This window comes from Pantherophis guttatus, chromosome 3 (assembly GCF_059756535.1).
Source record: "Pantherophis guttatus breed Tessera chromosome 3, ASM5975653v1, whole genome shotgun sequence".
NCBI classification, from domain to species: Eukaryota; Metazoa; Chordata; class Lepidosauria; order Squamata; family Colubridae; genus Pantherophis; species Pantherophis guttatus.
In genome coordinates, this window is record NC_142065.1 from 57877735 (window position 1) to 57897473 (window position 19739).

Here is a 19739-nt window from a genome sequence, read left to right on the forward strand (position 1 = left end):
AACTATTAATTTATATAGTTATTCATAAATCATTTTGTATAAAACTTCTCTAATGATTCACAGAACTCAGGAGAAATACAATAAAAATACAATACCGTACACTATTGCCCACTAAATCTTAAAAACTTAAACCTTTCCTGCACATCGACACAACTGCATCGAACTGCAAATGATGAAACAGGGAAAGTATTAGATCTTTGCAAATCCCATGTTCCAAAAACAGAACCTGTTGAACAAGATGCCGCAAATAACCTTCTAAAACTACTGAATACTTATAATTGGCATTTTAATTTTATACTAGACATAGTTTGGTCTGGGGAAAGCTTTCATCATAATTGTCTATTATTTTTTCTATGATTTTGCACACTAAGAGTATTGGTACTATGTTATCTACCAAGCATAAACTATTTTCAGATATATCTCTCAGGTAACTGAAAATTTGCTAAAGACATCATCACTTAGAAACTTTTTGAAGCCCAATGCTATGTGTACAGTCTTCTACTGAACTATCTCATACTTTCAATTCATAAGTACGGTAAGAATGGACTAAGAACTTCTGAAACAATGCCTATTATCCTCCTCAAACTGCATGAGGAAGATCTTCCACTATAATTCTTAGATTGAAAACCTTGCTCTTCTGTAGAGTCCTTGGTATTCTCTGAACTTAATTGTTTTCTTGCAGATATTTTGTTACTCAACTAGGTAACATCTTCAGTGCTAGAAGGAAGTGGAATTTGTTCTGTTTATATACAATAACTTGCCCTGGATTAATTGCTTTGTTATCTTTCCCACCCAAACTTTTAAATAAATATTTCATTATATTATTTTTACTATTTCACTTTAGTAATTTAATGATAAACTGCCTTGAATGTCCTATTTGGGAAGTGGTATCTTAAATAAATAATAAAATCCCTTGCCCACTAATATTATATTGTTACATGATGTTACACTGCTTTAAGTAACTAGTTTACTGGTTAGAATGCTACAGCTAAAATGAAATTTAATGCTGAACAAACTCTTACAAGGGTCAGAACACTAAAGAAATGGAGTTCTTTTAAAGAAAGTTTAGGCTGGGAAAAATTCAGAAAGTAATTTTGAAAGTTCCAATTTAAAAAGAAGTTTGATTCAAAGTAAAAACTGAGTTATGAATTACTCTTGCCTATTTAAGTATTCTCAAAGAACTAGACACTTAATGAAGTAGTAGTTCCAATTTAGATTAATGCCAGAAGACTAATATCTATTCTTCTCTAAAGACTCCAACATAGTTAATAAATATTAAACATAATGGTATGTACATATAGGTGGTCCTTATTTAACAACTACTAATTAAGTGACCATTCAAACTCATGACAGTGAGTTTGTCATGAACAAATAGTACTTATGACTGGTCATCAAAGTTCAGCTGTCACAGTGCCCCCATGATCACACGATTGCATCTGGTGTCAACTTCAAAAACTGATCAAGCCTGCCGCAGCCATCTTTCCATTTCTCAGCTGCCACACATTGGTGGGAGGGGAGAGCTCTGGAATGTCGGACCAGAGATACATCATCCTGTGGGAATCAAGGTCATCGTAACAGGTGCTGGCCAGAAACTGTGGGAAGTTGCCAAAGCAGCACCAGAACACCTAATTGTACAATGTGACCTGTGACACTGAGGGAAAGAAATATCTATTCTTTAATTATACAGAAACTGCAGGAAATACTTAGAGCTGGTTTTACTTTCAAATGTGCCAATATGATGTACTCAGTAAAATGGTTCTTTGAGAAAACTGCAAATCTCAGAGTGCTGAATTGGTTGGGTTCATTAGTCAGAACCTTGACACCAGGTGCTCGGCAACTGGCCCACATTTCTGATCCCCGCAGTGTCTTGCAGTCACATAATTGTGATTTGCAATCTTACCTGCTTGCTTCCCACAAGTCAAATCAATGGGGAAGCTGGTAGGGAGTCAGAAAAAAGTGAGGTCCTCACTTATTAACCCATGGTAAGCAATACCATATGGTATATTAGAATACGACTAGTGTACATTTTTGAGTTTTATGAGACACTTAAACAGGAGAAATCATAAATCAGTTCATCAAATAGAAAAGAAAATGTACATACAATATATGTATGTAAACTATGGAGGACTGTGTTTTGGGATTAAGTTTTTTTTTAATATTGGGGTTTTTGTTTGTTTCATTGTTTGGGTTTTTTTGCTTTTGGGTTATTTATTTTGTACTTTTGAGTCTTAAATTGTTGGGACTTCTTTGCTTTGAGTGTTTTACTGATCATACCATGTTTAAATATTATCACATTTATTATTATTATCAAATGTATTTGCTGCCTATCTTGCAGTTTAAGGTAACTCTGAGCTGCTTACAGTAAGATGTACATAATTATTTTAATCAGGAAATAAAGCCACAGGTTATGTTATCAATAAATCATTTCTACTGTAATCCCTTGAGACCAAATGCCAAGATCAACGCCTGTGAAAGGAAGTTATCCTGGAAGTCACCTGTTCTATAGCTAGGAAAAAGGGTATTTTTTTCAAACTAAATCAAACTGAGATATAAATATTTATCTAATAGTGAGAACTAAAAAGAAGCATTAAACTTTGCCAGCAGATGCATATACTGCAACCAATAAAGAGACAAAAATACTGTAACTAGTTTTTAAAATAATCCTACACATTCTGTTTAACATATTATTGCGTGTAATTGTAACTAATGGTACACAGCTTTAGATATAGAATAAATTGATATAACTTAAGTTTCATAGAAAATACTGAGATATTGGATTACAACCAGGGGTGGGTTCTACTTACCTTTACTACTGGTTTGCAGTGGAGCCACGCACGTGTGATTGCTTCGCTCGTGCGTGTGCTCTTCTGTGCAAGTGCTGAAGCATTTTGATGTCGGGGTCGGTGGGTGGAGCTTCCTGCCGGTTTTACTACCGGTTCTATAGAACTGGTGTGAATCGGGGGCAATCCACCACTGATTACAACAGAACCCAACTTCAATTAATTAGTCTAGACCTGTGATGGCGAACCTATGGCACATGTGCCACAGCTGGCACACAGAGCCCTCTCTGTGGGCACACGAGCCATCGCCCAGCTCATGTCCACTGTGCGTGCCTGCCTCTCGCCTGCCAGCTGATTTTCGGGATGCGCAGAGGGAGGGGTGCATGCAGGAGACGCGCGTGCATATGCGGGGGGTTGCAAGTGCTTGCGCGTGGGGCAGGGGAAGCACGGGGGGAATGGCATGCATGTATGTTCTGGAAGAGTGGAAACGGGCCTGTTTCCGGCCTCTGGAGGGGCCTCCAGAGCCCAGGGAGGCCATTTTCGCCCTCCCGGAGGCACGAGTTAAGCCTCCAGAACTTGGGGAGGGCGAAAAATGAGTCTTCTGGAAGTTATGTAAATCCAGAAATGGGCCCGTGGTGCAGTTGCTAAAATTTTTGAATCCCACCCCTCACGCGCATGTGTGGGGGGGAGTTGCATGTGCATGCATGGGAGGAGTGGGGGGGTCATGCGCATGCATGAGGTGCATGCATTGCATTATGGGTGCCGGCATGCATGCGCACTGTCATGCATATACACACGTGCGCTTTTGGCACTCGAAGAGAAAAAGATTAGCCATCACTGGTCTACACCAATACAACACATAGAACTCTGAAAAAAAGTGTTTCCTTGTTTGCAAGTTACAGTAAGAGGAAGTACCATATATACTTCCAGTTTTAAAAGCTAATTCATAGGAATTTGCACAAGCAGCAAAGAATTGTGGCTGCACAATGTTTACATCAATAAACCTCATGTTCTAACTGCCAAAATGAAATCTCCTCAAACCATCCCCCATTAGCATCTATGATACTAAATTAAATTTGGTAAGAAACGCAAGGTATTTGTTTCCTAGAATCAACTGAATGTGAAAAAACTGAAATTTAAATAGATCTACAATTAAACACTTATCAAATTTGAATTATTACTGTATGAGATTTAAATTCGTACGTTTTTATAATAGTGGTTGGATTGGGGAGGGAGTTCTTTTGGCAAATTTACAATAAGGTAATAGTTTTCTTAGTCATTTAAGTCAACTTAATATTCCCTCAGTAAAATAGATACATATATACAAACGTGTGTGTGTGTGTGTATACACAGAGACAGAGACAGACACTATGTATGTATGTATGTATGTATGTATGTATGTATGTATGTATGTATGTATGTATGTATTTAAACTACAGACTTCTAGTTACTTTTATCTCACATTTTAAAGAGCAGCCTTAAAAGAGCCAGATTAAAAAAACACTAATGCATACAATGAAACTCTTTGGATTTGGGAAATGTATTGCTTATCTTAGGTTTTCTATGTCATATGATTATTCTACAGCTGCTACTTTATCTTTCCTATTTATTTGTTTCCTTTCTCATATCTTTATTTGCCACAGTCGTCTTCTTCCTCTTCCCTTTTCACAGAAGATTAGGCTGTGGTTTATACTAAATATCAAAATATAAACAGATGAAATACTAAGGTCTCATTTTTACAGCTAGGTTGCTTCAAAATTATTTTTCCTTCATTAGATATATCAGCAAGACACATAACTATGATAAAATATATTTAAAATTTGCTTTTAATAAAGGAAGATTGAACTATTATTCAAACGGTAACATTTTCTGAAAGACATTATGAGAATCTTAGCATACTTAGAATAATTAAAGGCCCAATTTAACTAAAATTACTATAATTAAATATAGATCAAGTTATAATAAAAATCATTTAGTCCTAAATCTAGTCATCCTAAAATATTTAAAACATAAACTCCAGGTACTTCTTTCTGTACAGTCCTAATATTGCAAGCTTTAATGAGTTGCAATGCATTTTGACAGCAGAACATCTATCAACTGTACTTTTTTCGCTTCTAACAGATCTCTCCTTGTAAGTTTGACCACACAGAGGATATTTCTGTGAATTAGCCACAAAGAAACTAATTTTCCAGACTACAAAACCTTCCTATCTGGGATGTGGCCCTTTAGAAAATAAACACTACATGTTCTTAAGTATGTAAAATAGACAGTTAAAGGGAAGAGTACAACATCAGCCAATTATTGGAGAATATTCATCTATTTCTCATATCACATTTTATTCAATGGGCTTGTTCACATGGTAACTCAAGCCATAGCATGTCACCCAAAGTGATTCCTGATATGTTACTGGGTTTATAACAGGGAGCCTTCATTATAAGTGGCAATCATTCTTACAGCATGTTTAATTCATCTGAACCCTATCTCACATGTTATTCAAACCCAGACAGGAGAGTTAAGGAATGACCAACTCCTCTTTCCAGCTCTTAAACACAGAATCAGTGAGCAGGAGTAGCTATAATTTTAATTCTTCCTGCAATTGTCTCCACTGCTTTTAGTTTAATTGAAAAACAGTTAATATTCCACCATTCTGCACATGACATCCATACCATTTAGGATGGACAGGGACAGATTTTGGTAAAAATTAGGCAAGCTATATCTTATGACCTTGGAGTCTGAAGGGATCTCTCAAAATTTCAGGGTTTTTTTTCTTCATGTTTTACAGTTTTATTCTAATTTCATATCTGAAAGTCTGTCAGAAACCTGACAGCCATAACATGATCCTAATCTATTTATTTTTGCATTCATGCCTTCTGTACTGGGCCTTCTCCATGCCACCACAAATTTGTTACGCATCTTGCTAGCATAAGCTGCATAACACAAATTGAATTCTACACAGCCTTATTCTCTGTTAATATTTGCCAAATATAGCTTCTCACTTAGGGTCTCACCATGTGTAAATCCAGTCTGGGGATGGGGAAGGATTTTTTTTTTTAAATCAAGCCTGAAAAGTTTACCTAGTGATCACTGCAGTGCCTAGGATACCAAGAGAGGGACTGAGGTCTCCTGAGTAGGTCTCTTACTCTTACTTAATTCAAAACCTGGATAGGCATGTTGTATAAACACCCACCCATCATCTAGAAAATGAATAGTAAATGTGGCTTTATTGTCAAATTATCCTTAGATAAACAGAGTTTAATTGACTATGTCAGGGAATGGTCCTTCAATGGTTACCTTATTAAAAATAAACTTAAAAGTCAAAATTCAAAGGCAACACAGAATGTTTGTGAAAATAATGTAGCAATTAAAGTTGAATATACACATTTAAAACCAGAGTATTGATTGTGTATCTCCACTTTTTCTAGTTTTCTGGTAAACTATGGAGGATGTATTAAGAAAATAACTGCAGGTATTGGATACCACTGTCTATTACTTTGTTTTCTATAGTGAAGCAGAGGTAACTATAAGTCTGAACCTCATCAGCAGTCACAATCCATAGCAAACCTTACAGTTGGGAGGAGCTGATGAGCAATTATTTTGATCATTTTTTGGGGTGGAATTCTATCTTGAAGGAAGCCTACCTGAATACTATATTAAATTCCTTCAAAATGCATTTTAAAAACTTCTTTATGGCTTTTTAAAATACAAATATACTGTATTCTCCATTTACATTTTAACATTTCATTTTTGTTCTGTATATTTACATTTTATTTTATTTTTTATTCAAATCACTGGTTCTATTTGGAAAAAAGAAAGTTAAACAGGTAAATAAAATGTACCATATATGTTTCTAAAAATAATGTGGATAAATTATTCAACAAAGTTTTAATATTATTTAATTTAGAATCTTTGACACACAATTAATTTTTCACATTCAAAACTTTTCAAGGAGAGACTATTGTAGGCTGCAAAAACAAAAATCTCACATGGCAGCAAAAGGTTTGCCACCATTAATGGTCATTTGTATTTCTGCAGTCAAATACAGTAACCCTATATATTATACAGAACAGAGTATTCATTATGTCTTGCTCCAATTACTGTATTAAAGAGAAGATACGGAAATGTTATTACTCACCTTGAATACCTCAGAGAAGAAACCAGATCCTATTTTCTCACAGGAGAAGTCATCAAGTCTTGTAAGTCTTGAAAAGGCACTTATCAAGGCTTTATATGAAGAAGTCCAAACTCTGCCCATCTGGGACCCATCACTTCCGCCACCTCCATCAAAGTCTTCAATGCGCTCTAAACGTGGTGGGAATCCTGCTATTGAATTTCGCTTACTCCGATCCATTTTGTAAAAACAATCCTTTAGAAGAGCACCTTTCACATCTTAAGTGGTCGATCTTTGTTTCTTTCCTCTGGATGAATACTAGAAATGAAAAATACATCAATGTACCATTTTCTTTTTCTAAGCTTCTCTTATTAAAAAAAAGAATGTGTATAATTTATATGGGACAAATTAAAACGAAAAAGAAAAAAGAAAAAATGATTATTCAAAACTTTTAATCAAATAATAAGTGAGTCGCGGAGAGGAGGAGGTCCCACAAATTATTTTTTCCATTTAGATAACAATACATGTTTACTTTGTAAATGATTTAGTAAACTGTTGTGGCTAGTGGAGATATGGAATAATTTCATCCACAACTAGCATTTGTACAATATGTTAAAGTCTTTGCTAAACATTTGTAAATGTAAAAACTGTCAAGCACTAGTACTCCAAAGAGTTAATTCAACAATTAAAAATAGTGACTGATTTTATTCCACATTATTTTAGATCAGCCTAAGTTTCCATCTGAATTGTCCTGTCAATATTAACTATCTATACTGCACAATAGCTTAGTGGAAATTCATTATAAACAGTTTCACGATACAAATATTTCATCTCAGTCACCAAAGAAAAGCCAGAACATAGTAACTTGCCCAGGTATTCTCCCTTTGGATGGAGTTCAGATATATGCTTTCACCCAGCCAAAATATTTTAAATAAGAACTGTTTACTAGTACACACATACACAGATATACAGTAATTCATTCATTCTTGCAGGACCGCCAGAAACATGCAGGTTTTAACTACTATAATCTAGAACCATGTCAGAGGAATGTAGTTGCCAGTATTTCTCTATGGCTTTGCACTAACAAGGTAGTCCTTTCTTCTTAAGTGGTTTGTTTCTTTAAAGAAACAAAATTTGTCCTTTCCCTTATACTACTAGAATAGAAATGGGACTTGAATCATACACTGCATATATCATCACTAGTGAGGATATTCTAGAGATGCTGGGACAACAATTCTTACTTATGCTTGTTAGTAGCTATAGCCTCAATACAGATAGTCCTCAACTTAAAACAGTTTGCTTAGTGACCGTTCAAAGTTACAACAGCACTGAAAAAAGTGACATGACCATTTTTCACATTTATGACCGTTGGTCATGTGATTTACATTTGGATGCTTGACAACTGTCTCACATTTATGAGGGTTGCAGTGTCCCAGGGTCATGTGATCACAATTTTGCAACCTTCTGACAAGCAAAGTCAATGGGGAAACCAGATTCACTTAACAATCATGTTACTAATTTAACAACTGCAGTGATTCACTTAACAAATATGGCAAGAAAAGTTGTAAAATGGAGCAAAATTCACTTAACAAGTTTCTCACTTAGCAACTTAAATTTTGGGCTCAATTGTGGTCATAAATTGAGGATTACCTGTACATCTGAATTGAAGGATTATCACCAAATTGAATTTACAACAATATCTTATTGATAGTGTTCAAAATTATCAGTAGCCTGTATTCATATTGATTTAAAATTGTTTTCCATTAACATAGTTGTCACTATAATAGATAAGAAATTGGATGTGAATTGTTAGATGTGAAGTTATTTCCCCATTCTGATAGCAATGTGCTGAATAGGTTATGGGCCCTCATTTATCACAAAGTTGTTGGAAAGAAGAACTATCACTTCCTAAAGTCTCTGGAAGGATAGGATACCAAAATATAATAAGCAAAACAATTATACTGTTTATCAGCTTGTTCAAATATGATTCCATATTTATAAGATGACAGTACATTTGATGTGTTCAATTCAATGAGATTACCAAGTCATCAAAAGCATAAAAGGTATCAGATTGGAGTTCATTAGCCCAAGAAATAGTTACAGAGATAGCCAGATCGAAGCATGATGATATAATTTGGAAACAAAGTCTGTAGTCCAATTTAGATAACTGAAATGTGAAAGTTCAGGTTACAAGTAAGGCAAGGGCAGGAGAACTACAATTCAAAGTTAAGAACTGAAGAAATGACTATTTCAGCAACTTACCAACCTTTAGCTGTTTTAAAGAACTCTACTCAGGGGTCAGCTGTAAATAATTGGTGTACTTCTCAAGGTCTCCTCTTTTTTTGCAACAAAATATATTGGTAGAGAAATCTCCAATTGATTCAGATGGGAATTACTTCATTCCAGATGAATCCCAGACTCATCCCAAATTTCTTGCATAGTATAACCAGGAAATTAACCTAACATACCATCTCAGGCACTATGAATTTCCTGGCTAGCATCAGTTTTATTCTAATTTCTCTCACTACTAGCTTGATCTCCATAAAAAATGTAGGACTTCCCTTATAGGAAAATAAGGTTTATACAGCAAAATGTTGCAATTACTAGAAAACTATATTTTAGTTTGGTAGAGTGATATAATATTTTCAATATTTACAATTAATTATAATATTCTAGAAAATTATAAAAACATGGATTAGTCATTCATTTTTTAATTTTTTTACATTTATCCTTTTTAATGTTCAATAAAAACATATTAAAGTTTTCCAAAAGGTCTTTTTATTTTATTTGGGGGAAGTGCATTTGAGCCTGTTTCTGCTTCTGGCAACTGTCTGATTTAGTCCCTGCAAGTTTTTCTTGGCACTTTTTTCTTTGGAAGTGATATTTTTGGAAGTGGCCAGTGACTACCCCAAGGTTTTGCTTTTGTGCACAAAGAAAGACTAGAGCTCAGCATCTCCCCATTTCTAGACTAATGCCTTAATGACTACTAGCTAATTGGTAAAAAACCACTGTACTTTTCATGATAGTGTACAAAGTCTATGGCATCATTAATGCATAACACATTCCTTTTCTTATGTCAGCACCATTTTAATATCTTTACTGTAATTTATAAAATGTAATATACTAAAAGTCTTAGCAATCCATATACTTTTCCAGAAATATTCATGCCATTTTCTTTTGTAAACTGGGAACATTTTCATACCTAACACAGTCTATTAAAATATGTTGTATCCTTTTTTGCACCTGTCAACACCATATTCTTTTCAACATGGGAAAAATGCAGTTTTAGTGCTAAATGGGGATTAGAATTCTGTATCATGATGAAGCTGAAAAAAGCTTTTAGGCCAAGAATTGAAAAGAGTATCAGGTTGGGAAAATATTTTAGAGTACTGATCAGTTATGTTTCAAATATGAAACTAGTCCAAATATTTGATCTTATTTTATCAATTTAAAGACAGCAATAGTTTATGAGGTTATTTATAAAAAGTAAACCAGACATGTATGAAATCAGATGATCACAAATTCACATTTATCAGTCTATATAGCCTTCTCTAAAAATAATGGCATCTGTTGTCTAACAATACTGAAAAGCATCCAACAGGCATGAAAGCTGCTTCCCTCCTGAAATCATGCTTGTATTCCTATGAAGGGCAGATTTTTAATATACAAGAGATAATTCCACCAATTATATACACAAAAAGCACATTATCCTGCCATATTCTGAGAACATTATAGAAGCAGCAGACTGCAGTAATTTAAAGGACCTCGATAAATCCCTGTGCAACATAAAGGGGACAAAAGAAAACTCCTTCCAATTAACATTCAGCTTCTCCATTCAGGACATGTCTCTCTATATTGAATAAAAACCCTAAGCCGAAGCCACAAATCTTAAAAGACTCAGTGACACTTAATAGTATCCACTCTATAATTTCAAAACACCTACTGAAACAAGCTCTATTTAATAACACACAGGAAGATTTAGTGGTTCCTAAATGAGAAGGTAGCCAAGCAAAACATTACTGTGTGCAACAGATACAGGTTAAAAAAAAAACAAAGAAAGAGGTAAAGATAAGGAAGTTATTCTTTTGCCTATCGCCAGCAGCCTCCATCCAGGTGGTCAGATACTCCATCTTTGACTGGGCAGTTGCTTTTTAGGGCACAACGTAGGAGCCGACGACAAGTTACACAAAGTTCTGCTAAAGTATAGCGTGCTACCTCTATACACGCTCCCTTTCAGAGGACTGACATACGTATCTCTAGAAACTATGGGTAAATCTAAGGCTTATTCTTCGTGTATTATTGACCTCCAGGAAGTCACCCGGATCCTCACGCCTCTGTTAACGTCGGCATGCAAAACTTAGGGAGGCGCGCGCGCACACACACATACACACACCCAGGCACTCGCTCCTGCTTGGCTCACAATCCACCCAGCCCCTTTCCCCTTGCACACCTTGGGAAAGACCCCCCACCCACCGTCCCCCTTTCTCCCCCCCCCCACTCCGCCTCGACAGTAGATACTGCGATTCTCCATACCGGTCTGCTGCCTTTACCTGCCTCGAAGAGGAGGAAGAGGGGCGGCGCGTCCCGCACTCCAAGGGACAGCTCATATTCCCAGGCCTTCCAGGAGGACAGTGGAAGCGCGACACACCGGGGTAAACGGTCTGCTCCGCGGCAAATACCCCAGGCAGGGTAATGGGACACGGAAGGGAGCAACTGGTCACTTTCCAGAAGAACCAAATCTGGGCCGCAGCGGCCGAGGGCCCTTCCCCCCACTCCGTCCCCCCGTCCCCCGCCTAGTCCGCAGCACAGAGAAAAGAAAGGACGGGCGCGCGCCCAGCTGAGTTCCGTGGACCCTACAGCCCAAAGTAAATCGCCAGAGCTGGCTGGAGGCCACCACAGGGCGAAGAAGGGCGGGACCTGCCTGCGGATTTCCACCAATCGAGAGAGCTTCTTGTTGGATAGGCAGCGAAAGTAGCTAATCGAGTTGAAGATTGACACACACAGCCGCGGTCTGTGTCTCCTCTTTGGTTAAGAGATGAGGGGGGGGGGAAATGAAGAGCTTGAGTGGCAGATCAGTTTGACTTGAGCGCAACAACAGTTCCGAGCGAGCTCAAGCGAAAAGGGCGGGACGAAGGGAGAGCTGGTGTGGGTTAGATTCCGATTGAAGGCGGATGAGGAATACTGCGGAATGTCAAGCCAATGAGAATAAGTTTGCCATTGAAAGCGAGGGATGAAAGAATTCTACGTTGTTTGCACAAGGAGGGAAGAATTCAGCTGTCAAACGAGGCAGAGTTCATTGTTTGCTGCACAAGGCAGCAGTACTTCCTAAATCTGATGCACGGAGTCTTTTGGTAGGCGACCGATTTTGCAACAGGCTACAGAGTTGCACGCGCGCGCACTAACAACTCCTGATCGTTTTTGGAAATGATATAATTCATGAAAGTCCTCTGTGTCCCATGAACGGCAATGAAGCAAAATTACCACAAGATAACTTCCACTTTACTAAAACCCTTGTTACTGGGAAAATGCTCTTAACCATTTGATTTACCTTCCTCGGTGTCTTTAAACTGTGGGTGTCTTTTGCATTGGGGCATTTAAAGGAGCAGGATTCATTTCATCCAAGGAGCTTTCTTCTGGCTAGATACCAGTGGGAGTTTTCTCATGAAGAATGATTCGTTATAGTGGTATACCTCAAGACTTCCATACTGAATCATATATTTTAAACAAAGGGTCTAATGCTTTGTCAAAATAACTAAACATGTGTCACACCATCACAAGGCAAGCTCAGCCCTTATTATAAGTGTATACAACATCACAGCATATGTGTAAAAGGTATGGAGTTTGTGCAACAATGTCATAATACTTGTTTCACCATATATACCCCCTTGACTACTGTCAGGACTCTTCTATTTGAGGGGAAGTCAGGAGACCTGCTGTAGGTGTGACTACAAACATGGTTTTGGCAGGATGAAAAGTGTGGGAGTTTCTTTGAGTGTTTCAGCCTCTGCAGGAGCCATTGGTCTCCTAATAATTACTCTCTAAGATTAATGCTTTATTTCCTGAATTGCTTTCATTTACATCACCATCTCATGTCTTTCAGAAAACATTTTATACAGCTTCTCATTTTATGAATATGTGTGTGTGTGTTTAAAGTAATTTAAAATAAAACTTGATTTTTGAGTTGGTTTCTCCAGCCTTAAGAATGGAGTGTAAAGTTTATTATTTTGTGAGAAAATTGCCAATTTTGATAATAAACTAAAAGGTGGGGGGACTTTTTTTTTTTTTTTGTAGACTGAAAGAAATAAATCCTTGAAACCCCATTGTTTAACTGGACAGGATAGCCAGCCTATATTGCCCATAATGCAGTACAGTTACTTCTAAGAAATTACCTCTTGGCATTGGGCTATGTTACTAAAGTCTAAATGTATAGACTTCCATATTTGTGTCATTAGAACTACCTGTTGGAAGAAATTGTGTGATTTTATTGATTGAATATTGGCAGTTTCTCGGCACAAGCAAAATCTTTTCAGCTCTCAAATCTTATGTTCTGATGACTCTTGGTGAAATCTGGCTCTGGTTCTGTACAATCAGTTCTCTGTTCAACAACACAATACTGATTACTGTATAGAAAAACAAAATACCAGCATGATAGACATTGTCATGAAACGGAGAGACCAGAAAGAAAAGTTGTTTAAAAGAAGAGATGAACATGTTTCATGTAGCTGCAGGTCAAGGCTTTTCTTAAAAAGAAAACCAGTTCCAGAAACATGTCCATGTTGCTTAATTTTAAAAAAAAACATAAATGGGAAGAGCACTTTTCAATGAGCTGCAGTCATTTATATGGGCCCTGAAAGACCAGATCCCATTTGGAAACAGGTAGAAAAAATTCCTGCTGATGAGTTATTTAAATACACACACACCATGTTGTTTTTCTGGCTATAGTACAAAAGTGATTTACCATTGTCTTCTGGGATATATTTTTGATGTATAGCCCTGGTATTCCCTAGAGTCTCCTATCCAAATATTAGTTAAGTTTAAACCTGCTAAACTTAGCTTTTTCTGCTTTGTAACTACAAAATCAATGAAACAGAATTATTTGATAAACTGATATGTGCAAAGAAATATTTTCTAGACAAAATAGCCGAATGGAAGAAGGAAAAAAGTCAGCACATGGGCACTTGGCCCAAAACCATAATAGATTTTGGAAATATTAAATTTCCATTTTTATGGCCTTCTTGTATAATTTTCCAAGTAGATGCTTGGCACAAATGCTCTTGTAGAATGAATTTTCCCTATTTGGAATATAGAAAACAAATGGCACTGGAAGGTCTAAAATAATTGCTTATTCACAAAATCAACTGGAAAACACAGCTCTGCTGAATTCTCTAAGGCCCCCTTAAAAACCAAAAGCATTCTTCAAAATGTTTGTTGTGTAGGAAAATACTTGGCAGAAATAATATTGAGCAATGGTTTCCAATCTTTTTGTGATGTTCAGGGAAATTAATATATACTAATTAAAGTGTAAAATTTGTCCAGGATAGCATATTGGGTGTGTGTCTGCAACTTTTGCCCAGGAAACTGAGCTATAGATTAACATTTATAGGTTTATGTCTCAGTCTGTGATTCAATAAAAGTTAAAATGAGAGTGACATCTTGTGTTCAAACTAGTGAACAATTTCAAGAATCTAGATATGTAAAATGAAAATCCCTGACATTTAGTGTTACAGTTCTATTTCTTTAGAAATTAAAACAGAAAAAGTATTTTAAATGGAAATGGACAAAAGGCAAAAACAAAGCTGGTGGAAAAGAAAATATGAGACATGACTGAAATAAGGATTGACAATGTTTGGTCTAAAAAATCTCAGTCTCTCAAAGCAGTTGTATTAGCTGGGGAATGCTGGCAGTTCCTTTTCAGCATTTCCTTTGCTACCTCTGTGTTCATAAGTTCCAAGGAGGACTCTGGTTTTCAAAGAAACTCTGGGGACTAAAATGGCAGAAGAGGGCAGAAGAAATCCTAGAGTGTTACAGGGAAAAGATGAAGATCGAATCCAATTAAACCAAGGATACCGATAGGAATCTTTCAAGGATTACCTTCTAGTCGTAAGAACTGTATCAAAATATAACTATTTTCCTGCTTTGATAGTATCCACAGATTGCCATCTGGGGATCTTGCTAGAGTGGAGCCTATGTAAGCCTTTCTTCCCAACCAAATCACCACAACCTGAATGGCTATATTTTTAAGGCCTGACCTAGATATGGTTATTTCCCAGTAATGAATTAAGTTGGGCTTTCCCAGACAAAACTGGTGTGTAATTTGGGGTAATTCTAGAATGCTTGGCTCCTTCTTAAAGAGCAGGTGGCAGCCATCACTAAGTGAGTTCTTACACAAATCCATATTGTGCACCAAGTGAATTCATTCCTAGATGGGAGGTTCTGCTCATATTCACTCACACCTTGGTTACCTCCTGTCTGATTACTACAATGAGGTCTATGAGAAACTGCCCTTGAAGAGCACTCAGAAGCTGCATCTGCTCCATAATGCAGCAGCAGAAATTATGGGCACACGGTAATATGAGCATATAACATCACTTCTTTGTGAGCTGCATTGGCTCCAAGTAAGTTTCTACAATGTAAGATGCTGGTTATATTTAGAGACCCCTTCAGGTACAGGTACAGGTTATTTGCAAAACAGCCTGTCTGCAGTTATTTCTGCCCAATCCATTAAATCTGACAGTATGGAATGCCCTTCTATTAAAAATATAATTTTTATTTATTTTTAAACATATTTCATACCATGTTTATTATTTGTATAAATAACCCAAGGTGGCAAACATGTCTAATATTCCTTCTTCCTCCTGTTTTCTCCACAACACCCTGTGAGGTGGGTTGATGCGATCCAGGAAATGTGTCTCCCTTGTAGAATTGTTTCCAAGATCCAAGATGGCTCTCACACTGCTTGTCTTATTTTTTCTCTCAGGAAATTAGGTGAGCTCACTTTTAGGGAGTTGATTTATATAGTGATTTACATAGTGATATCAAATTTCTTATTTGATAAACACTCAGTTACATACAGTCACTCCAACTCACCCCAAATAAAGGGATTAAAGGGTCGTAAAAAGAAAAAAAATTAAATGCTTCATTGGATTTTGATTTTTGCTAATAGTTTTGTTGTTTTAATTGGATTTTAACTGCTCAGAGTTGCATGTTTAGCAGGAAGGTTGTACAAACTGAACAGATAAATAGATAAATAACAGCAGGATAGAAATAGTCCCCTCAGTTCAGCTTTATTCACAACAATATTCAATAATATTTTGAGAGCTTCTAAGTCTGTTAAGATAGCCAACACACTTTAAAATAGACAAAATATACCAGGTAAGTAAAATCTGGCTGGCTAAATTATTCAGTAGGTTTATTCACACAACATTAAACTATGGTTTACTGCATTTGGCCAATTGGCTCTGCATAACAAACTGCATAAAAACTAATCCCTCTAATTGGGTTTAATCTGGTCTGCATGACATAATCTGTCAGCCACTTAGCCACAATAAACCCTAAGTCAATATTTCCTTTAATTTATTTGCCACTACTAAAAGACTGTATTTTTTTTAATATACTGCCAATATAAGCATTGACATAGGATAAAATTTTAGGTTCAAATATAGTTTGTGCTAATTTTAAGAGTAGTTGTAATTCTCAGGATGCTAGGAGGAGTTTGTTACCTGGACAAATTACACAATTTGCAGCATTTGTGTGTTGATGTCATGGCACATGATGATTCATCATGGCTCATATTGGTCTATGCTTTGATGTAATAATTATTGTAAACTAATCTGTAGTCTGGCATAGCAGCAAAGTCAAAATGCATATTTTCCCAAAAAGTCAAGTTTCTATATTAGGAATGCAATTTGCCTTATTCATAGTGAAGCTTATTTGCCTTTAGCAATTCTATTAATTAGAAGTAATTAATCCTGCCCTTCATTACACATATAATTATATTTCAATGCAAAGGAATGCTTGATTTTAATAATTACCCAGAGATTAAATGTACATCTAATTTTATATTTTCTGTCTATGACAAATGGATTAGTTTTAGCAAGCTAGTGCTCCTCTGTCAGTTATTAAATTTATCCATTAAAATGGATACATAGACTAGGAATTTAATTGTTTGTTATAGCTGTTCTCAAGTAACACACTGCAATGGAGTGGACATTTTCTGCAGTGTATTTTCCTTATTATTTTCCCATTGTATCTGACATAATTTATGTGAAATGATGCATAATCACTATTGTGTAGGTTTCACTCAGAAGTACACTATTTACAAAGTATATTTCATAAAAGGCTTTAAAAATAAAATGTCACATTATTTTTATTTATTTATTTATTTATTTATTTATTTATTTATTTATTTATTTCAATTTGTATACCGCCCTTCTCCTAGTGGACTCAGAGTGGTGAACAGCCAGAACTAAAACACATGCCGATACAAAATTTAAAATTGTTAAAAGAATTACATAACTGGCCCAATTTAAAACAATTCAATTAAAACCCCATGACAATTTAAAACTAAAAAACTAAAAAGACTAAAAAAGGGGGAGGGGGTTCACGCCAGCCCTGCTTGATGGAAAAGAAAAGTTTTCAGGGCACGGCAAAAGACCCGGAGATCCGATATCCTTCGTATCTCCGGGGGCAAATTGTTCCAGAGGGCAGGAGCTGCCACAGAGAAGGCCCTCCCCCTGGGGGTCGCCAGCCGACATTGCCTGGCTGACGGCACCCTGAGGAGTCCCTCTCTGTGGGCGCGTACTGGTCGGTGGGAGGCTATCGGCGGCAGAAGGCGGTCCTGCAAATACCCAGGTCCTATGCCATGGAGCGCTTTAAAGGTGGTAACCAACACCTTGAAGCGCACCCGGAAGACAACTGGAAGCCAATGCAGCTCACGCAGGAGAGGTGCCACATGGGAGTGCCCCCTCGCTCCCATAATCCCCCGCGTGGCCGCATTCTGCACCAGTTGGAGCCTCCGGGTGCTCCTCAAGGGGAGCCCCATGTAGAGAGCATTGCAGTAGTCCAGGCGGGAAGTGACGAGTGCCTTTTCTAAAATTAGTAATTGTTTGAAAATTAGAAATTCACAATCAACTTTGCAACATTTATAGAATGTCAAAACATTGTCTGGCTTATCCAGAGAAGAAAATCTTTGACAGCATTTTCCCCTTCCTCTTATAATAAAGAGAATCAAGATCTGACAATATTTAGTTTTTTTCTCACACCATATATTTTCTCCAAGACATTTTTTGTGTTCATCTATAAGTTTCTTCAATACCTTTCTAAGTAATTCAGATACTTTTGCTATAATGCATATTTAATTTTCTAGTCAAATTGTCAACATTTTGATGTAGGCAAGGTCAAGAAATAGGCATCACAATAATTATTGGAACTCTTCTATATTGTTATAAGTTATATAGGCAGAAACTTGAAAAGCTGAAAGTATTTACTTCTGCACTCTCTTTTGCCAAAGAAGATCAAAGCAGAATTATCTTCAGTTTCTTTCTTGGGACTAAAACGATTTTTATTTCATTTGATTCTTTTTTCAGTTTTACTTCTGGACTCCTGTACATTCGTCCACAAATAAAAATAAGCCAGGCCCTGGTTTGCTTAACTAATTTATTTAGTTTATTGAATAAACATTAGAAGCTCCATTCAGATGTACCAAATTATAAATTCTGGTCTATAAACCACAATAGTTAGATTAACAAAGACAAGCATACCAAATGCATAAATAATGTGTGAACATACATTAGCTGCCATCACACAACATGTTTCTGATTTATTTAAATACAGTTTACCTAACTGCCTACCTTCACATATCAATATTATAGCTGCCAAGGAATATTTGCTTTGCATTTAAGGGTCAGGGAAATGCCTCAAATCTGGACTCATTTGACCTTTCTTGCCTTGCACCTTTATAGACGGTCCATATAGCATTTTTGGAAATGTTTTACCATTTTTTCCCCAGGATTATTCACGATTCACCAAATATCAAACCCCCCTGGGGTCAGGGCTGTTTTAACGCATGGGCCTGATGGGCACTTACCTGTGGGCCCCACGAGCATAGTCTAATCTGTGTATGTTAACCCTTCAATGCACCTTGTATTATATAAATACAGCAACATATTTATTACATTTTACTGCATTTTTAAATTAATACTAACATGCAAATATATGTTTAATTTTATCAACCATTTACATTTTTATTCCTATGAGTAGTTTTCGTAGGGGCCCCAATGTACTGCTTTGCCCGGGGCCCATAATGCTGTTAAGACTGCCCTGCCTGGGGGACCCTAGTGGTGGTCTCTGCCTTCCAAGTACTAATCAGATTAATAATAATAATAATAATAATAATAATAATAATAATAATAATAATAATAATAATAAATTTATTTATTTATTTATTTGTCAACAAATAAGAAAACAAGCAACAAAGTAGACACAGACATGGACACATGAAAAAATTTTTGGCACAAAAAAAAAAGTATATAAATTGGCAAAACATAGCCATAAACACATAGAATGATTACATATAATTGGGAACAGTAGGACAGGCACAGTAAGTACACTGGTGTGCTTATGCACACCCCTTAGGGACCTCTTAAGAAACATGAAAGGTCCACGGTGGGCAGTTTACGGTAAAAGCTATGGGTATTAGAGAGACTAACAACAGGATCAGGTAGATTGGTCCAGACATTTACTACTCTATTGCAAAAGTCATATTTCCTACAATTAAGATTAGAGCGAATTACATTGAGTTTAAATCTATTAATGGCCCTTGTAGTATTATGGTTGAAATTAAAGAATTCATT

The 19739-nt window shown here is 36.4% G+C and overlaps 1 protein-coding gene across 2 annotated transcripts in view; it reads right to left on the reverse strand.

Moving 5' to 3' along the window:
* TESK2 (testis associated actin remodelling kinase 2) overlaps positions 1-11819 on the reverse strand; it is a 57746-nt gene extending 45927 nt beyond the window's left edge. Inside the window, exons 1-2 of one of the 2 annotated variants that reach the window (XM_034414940.3) lie at positions 11439-11819; positions 6913-7206 (exon numbers count right to left, since the gene is read on the reverse strand). In XM_034414940.3, the coding sequence (XP_034270831.2) occupies positions 6913-7128 (216 nt within the window). In that variant the 5' untranslated portion in view covers positions 7129-7206; positions 11439-11819. Of the gene's footprint in view, positions 1-6912; positions 7207-11421 lie in introns of both variants that reach the window. The other variant, XM_060689889.2, reaches the window with a different exon arrangement.
* Between the last annotated feature and the right edge of the window lie 7920 nt (positions 11820-19739).